The sequence below is a fragment of the Anolis sagrei genome, chromosome 5 (assembly GCF_037176765.1).
Source record: "Anolis sagrei isolate rAnoSag1 chromosome 5, rAnoSag1.mat, whole genome shotgun sequence".
NCBI lineage: Eukaryota > Metazoa > Chordata > Lepidosauria > Squamata > Dactyloidae > Anolis > Anolis sagrei.
The window spans coordinates 23,465,344-23,471,343 of NC_090025.1; the positions used below are offsets into that span (position 1 = coordinate 23,465,344).

Here is a 6,000-nt window from a genome sequence, read left to right on the forward strand (position 1 = left end):
CACCATAAGCAGGTCCAGCTAATATTAATGTTCTTGTATTTGGATTTGATTATGGGTATTTGGATGCAGTTTGGACAAAACCTCAGATGTAGTTTGGAGGAAACATTTCAGTGGTCTCTAGAAGGTTCAAAATATTCTTGTTTACTAATGCAAGGCATATCTGATCTAGTCATTTCATTTTGTGTTGAATACTATTAGCTTTGAATTAAAAAAAAAACCCTTCAGTGAAACATTGAATTGTTCTTTTTTGGCATTGGAACATTTCCCCATTATTTCCATTTTTATTTCTACCTTTGGTTCCAAATTTTCTGCTAAAGAAGTAATGTTCAGGAACTTGTCTACTTCACTAATTGCGGTTTATCTGTATTACGTACAATGCCCGTTGATCTATAATTAATAGCAAACAGAGTAACTGAAAAGAAAACTGTAAGTGACTGATAAGATGAACGAAGAAGTTTGAAACTGATTGCATGTTCATGTATGCCATTGATTTGTTTATCTAAATTCAGTGGATGACAACTAAAATGTGCATTGGCGCAATTGAAATACTTTGTGACTGAGGTAATAGGAAAACCACGTCTGTGGGCTGAGGTCAGGGATGGGCCATTTGCTCACACACTTGATGCCTCAATCCATGTGAACAGGCATGGGTATATTTTTCCCTATAATGTGGTAAAATTGTGGAAGGCAACCCAAAGTTTCACACTAATGAATATTTTGTTTTCACTCTGTTCTGTAGGATACATCTGATAGATGAGTTCAATTCAGATATGGGCATCTTCATTTTCTTGCTTTCAACTAAAGCTGGAGGTCTTGGGATTAATCTCACCTCAGCCAATGTGGTCATTCTTCATGATATTGATTGTAACCCTTATAATGACAAGCAAGCAGAAGACAGATGTCACAGAGTAGGGCAAACCAGGTATGGACTTTTTTGTTAAATGTATGACTGGAGCAGAGTTATATGTTACATACGTTTTGAATTCATACAGGATGGGTGAGTGTAAACTGGCATAAGTGACGTATCATGTTGAATAAAGCTTGCATCTGTTTCCCATGTATCTCCAACCAATACTTAAATGGTAAACCAGTTGATTGCTCTAGAGAAGAAACTCTTTGCTATACAAGAAGGTTTTTCACATTCCTAGGAGTATGCTTCCTAGTTACAGAAAAAGTCTCCAAATGTTGAAGAGATGCTCTTCGGTTCAGATGGTTGTTCTCTATGTGCTAAGAGTTGATGATCAAAGAAACAGGGCCAGTGTATTTTCTCCCTCTCACAAGCTTATGGTAATCCTGGTTTGGATTCCTGAAGAGAGTTTAGTTGTTCTTGCCACTGCATGGAAACAAGTGTTTTCACTCAGGTAGTTCAGAATTAAGTTTATAGTGATACTAGTTGTACCCACCATGCATTGCTGTGGCCAACCTTTACACCCTCTTTATCTCCTTCTTTCTCTCCTTCCTCCCCCCCCTTTTCTTCCTTCCCTTTTTTTCTTTCCCTCCTTTCTTCTCTACCTATTCTTGGACTGTAACCCCCTGCAGTCCTCCTGATTGATCTATCTATCTATATCTATCTATCTAATCTATATATCTTATCTATCTGGAGGATTGCTAGTAGTTGCAGTCCAGGAATAGGAAATAGGATGCTCTCAAAGAAATCCGAAAAGAAGCAAGCTTGCAGCTTGGAAGCAGGGCATTTAAATCATCCTCCTCCACTAAAGGGCCTGGTCTAGGGGATGCTGTTGTTTTTGTGCAGGTGCTGTATTGTCATTTAGCTTTTTGGAGTTTTTAAGTCCTTACTGCTGTTTTTTGGGAGGGATTTATGAGTAATAGTTACTCGTTGGTCTGTTAGGGGTGTGGTGTCCAAATTTTGTGTCAGTTTGTCCAGTGGTTTTAAAGTTATATTAATCCCACAAACGAACATTACATTTCTATTTAAGTAGATATTAGTTCTTTAGAGAGGTGTGTTTAAGAGGACACCAAACTCCCTTCAAATATAAATTAGGGCACAAGACTGTTTTCTGTAAAAAGTGAAATGCAAGCAATAAGTTGCTCTGGCTAAATCAGTAACATTGGTTTACAGAATTATATAAACATTGGGTCTAGGCCTGTTTGATCAAGAAAAAATTTGTTTCTAAAATCGATTCGTAATTGGGGTGTTTTTTTGTTTCGATATTTAAAATATTTACAAAACTTTCCAAAAAAATGTTTTGTTATTTACGAAATTTCGTAAATATTTACAAAACATTTTTTAAACTCCATTTGCCTAGTATTTTAAATATCGAAATTTTTTCTTGATCAAACAGGCCTAGTTTCCAACAGACCTCTGAGGATGCCTGCCATAGATGTGGGCAAAATGTCAGGAGAGAATGCTTCTGGAACATGGTCATACATACAGCCCTGAAAAATCACAGCAAAAGAGCCTGAAAACTCACAGCAAGAGCGCCATCCGATCGGCTCCGGCTCCTGCGCCCTCCTCCTCCTCCTCCTCGGGTGAGCGCGCGCGCGCCATCCAATTTAATCTGCTGGGGCAGAGCGGCTGCCTTATCGCGCCGTCCTTCTGCTGCCTCCATCTCATTACCGCTCCCGGGACCGCAGCACCGCCGCCGCCGCCGGACGCGCGCACCAGCGCAGGCACAAGCCCAGGCAGCCGGCAAGAGAGAGCGGCGGGCTTAAGGCTCGGCTAAGACCCGCCTCGGGCAAAGGCGGCCAAAGCGGCAGCGAGGGACGCCTGCCAGGCCCAAGCGGCGCCCCAGGCAGCCTTATCGCAGGGACACGCGCGCACACGCGCGCACACGCGCACGCTCCCTGCTTAGAGGCACGCAGAAGCATCGCCCTTCCATCAACACAGCTGGTAGGAGGAGGAGGAGGAGGGGGGCGCAGGAGCCCGAGCGCCATCCAGTCGGCTCCTGCCACGGTGCACTCACTGCTGGGGTGCTTGGGAGCGCCGGATTGGCTCCCAGGCACCAGCAGCACTCAGCACAGCAGCCTCCATCCCATTAACGACACGAGCTGAAGCTCGTAAAAAAAATGGGGCTGCTGTTTCGATATTTTTAAACCCTTCTGGGTTTGAAGATGTGTTTCAAAATCGCTTCGGATATGGTAAAAATAACGATTTAATTACGAAATAACGAATTAACGAACTAAAACCGACAGGCCTAATTGGGTCTTTTGATTTCATTTTTAGAGAAGTGAAAGTTATAAGGCTCATAAGTAAAGGGACTATAGAAGAATCTATGCTCAAAATAAGCCAACAGAAGTTAAAACTTGAACAAGACATGACAGCAGCAGATGCAGGTAAGTTCTAATAATAATAATAATAATAATAATAATAACAACAACAACAACAATAACTACTACTACTACTACTACTACTACTACTTTATTTTTATACCCCACCACCATCTCCCCTAGGGGACCCGGGGCAGCTTACAAAGGGACAAGCCTGAAGATTACAAATAAAACAAACACATCTGACTAAAGACATCTGACTACATAAATAAATTGCAGTTCAAGCAAAACCTAGTTTAGTTAATCTGCAACACAAAAGGAGTGCCAAAAGGAAAGTTTGTTGGTTTGCAAAATCATCTTAAGACACGGAAAGGCCAAGAGCGAAATGTCTAATCTCCTTGCCTTGGATCAGTGTGGTTAGAGTTTTGAGATTTAGCTGTGATGAGCATTGGTTGCCCTTGAGCTAATGTCTGCCTTGGAATCGTCCTAGGATTGTTGTGATGATAAAATGGGGAGGAGAAAGAAACATGTTAAGTTTCTCAGAGGGAAAACCTAGAGATATAAATATAATTAAATATGTCTTAGATTAATTGGGCTGGGTTGCTGCTTTTAATGCCACCTGTGAGTGCAACTACCTTATGCTGCCATGCAACCAGTTAGAGGTTGTTTGTTTCACTGTTTTCTTCGTTACTTAAAGGAATTCCTGAAAGAAAGAAATTGGCAACAAAACACAAGTGTCAAAGTGTGAGGTCGTGTGTTAGGGGCCTGGGGCAATTGGTTCCTGACTGTTTGCTTTCATTGTATAGGTTATAAACACTGTGTTTTATGAAATGCTTCATACATGTGCCTCTCTGATACATTCCTTTTCTTCTGCAGGGGAAGAAGGGGCCATTCCAGCTGATATAGCAACCCTATTAAAAACGTCGTTAGGTCTCTAATAATTATGTAAAGAGAGGCGTTGTACATATTTTTTTTATTGGAGGAAAAATAAAAATGTGGTGCTTCAAGACGTTTTTGTTATTAAATACATTTGTATGGACATTTCTAACTTTTTGTAATTACCTGTTGTCTTGCTCATGACATAGTTCCTCCTCCCCTCCCCACCCAAAAAAAAAAAAAAAAGACTGGTACTCAAAGGCAAAATGTAGATTGAGGCAAAAACATAGTGCATAAAAACATTTAAGGTAACTCACCAATGCAGTTTTAAAGGGGACCCCAATTGTAATGGAACAGCTAAGACTTAAAATTGTTCCATATTTTTGTAATTATTTCTACCTCCAAATATATATATAGAACCTATTTCACTGGATGTGTGGTTTTTTTTAATGTGCCTTATTTTAAATGCTCATATTTGTTGTCTCTTTGCTTGTTTTTATTTGAAGTACTGTAATGTTTTGTATGCAATTTGTTCACATAATAAAATTTGACCCTCACAGATGTGTTTTGTTAAATGGTTATTTGAAAGACAAGAGGGAACAGGGTCATCACATGTACTTTAAGCGAAATACTGTAACTTTATAATGAGGCCTTCTTCGTACTGGTTCTTCAGAATTCTTTAACTGGGACTCTTTATATTTCTGGAGAGCATCCTTTGATGATTTTCAGAAAATGTATTAAATTATTATTTTTTAATTTAATGTTCCTAATCACTTTTCATTTGTCCAACTATGTAAGGTTAAGAATGTATGGACTGAGTTTCTTGTTAAGGTGTAATCCTGTGGCTTTATAGAGAAAGCTTCTTTGAATTTTATGAGACTAGGCAAGATTATAACTGAAGTGTCTAAGATACTGTGCGCTGTACAAAAACACAATAAAAAGGATAGGTCCAGTATAATCTAATTAAATGCAATAAAGTGTTTCCTGACTCTTATCCTTTCGCTTTCCTGGAGTAATTGATCTTTTTTTGTCATTGTGTCTTCCTCTACATCTCTCAGTATCTTTTATGAGACTCATATTAGGTCTAGTAGTTTGTGTACGCCAATGTTGTATTTTAAATCATGATCAGTTAAAAGAGTATGATTACAATAAGTCCGCCAAAAAAAAAAAATTCAAAAGGGGAAGAATTGGAATAATGAACTCCAGAATTTTGTCAGTGTATTATGAAAAGTTATTACTTTATACAAAGGACAGTCCAGCAAGTCATATCTGGCCAGGAAAAGGTACATCTGGCATACCAGTCATAGCTGATAAAGGGTACCATTTGAGTACCCAAAAGTAATATATTTATATTTAATACTCCTTGAAAGAGAGTGAATTGTAAGACTATAGATAATATATGTGTTGTCGAAGGCTTTCATGGCCGGAATCATTGGGTTGCTGTGAGTTTTTTGTGCTTGTATAGTCATGTTCCAGTAGCATTCTCTCCTGTTTCACCTGCATCTATGGCAGGCATCCTCAGAGGTCTATGGGAATGAGCGAAGTGGGGTGTGTATATATCTGTGGAATGTCCAGGGTGGGGCATTCTGTTTGAAGCAAGTGTGGATATTCGCCAATTCTCCAGTATGGGGTTGTGCACAGCATCAACGATCTCGAACAACAACCACCGTCGGTCATCCAGGACGTTCCTCATCATTGGTGCTGAAGTAGCCCATTTTAAATTTGGGAACCCAGTTCTTAACTGTAGAATATGAAGGGCATTGATCCCCCAGTGTCTGTGACATATCACCATGAATATCCTTTGTGGACTTTCTTTGCAGAAACAAGAATTTTATCATATTGTCGAAGGTTTTCATGGCCGGAATTGCTGGGTTGTTGTAGGTTTTTTCAGGCTAT

General features: G+C 39.6%; 1 protein-coding gene across 7 annotated transcripts in view; it reads left to right on the plus strand.

Annotated features, from left to right (window-relative positions):
• Positions 1-5,098, plus strand: part of SMARCAD1 (SWI/SNF-related, matrix-associated actin-dependent regulator of chromatin, subfamily a, containing DEAD/H box 1) — a 53,837-nt gene extending 48,739 nt beyond the window's left edge. For all 7 annotated transcript variants that reach the window (XM_067468590.1, XM_067468591.1, XM_067468594.1 and 4 more), the window contains 3 exons: positions 740-922; positions 3,185-3,294; positions 4,105-5,098. In XM_067468590.1, the coding sequence (XP_067324691.1) occupies positions 740-922; positions 3,185-3,294; positions 4,105-4,166 (355 nt within the window). In that variant the 3' untranslated portion in view covers positions 4,167-5,098. The remainder of the gene's footprint in view (positions 1-739; positions 923-3,184; positions 3,295-4,104) is intronic.
• Positions 5,099-6,000: the final 902 nt, after the last annotated feature.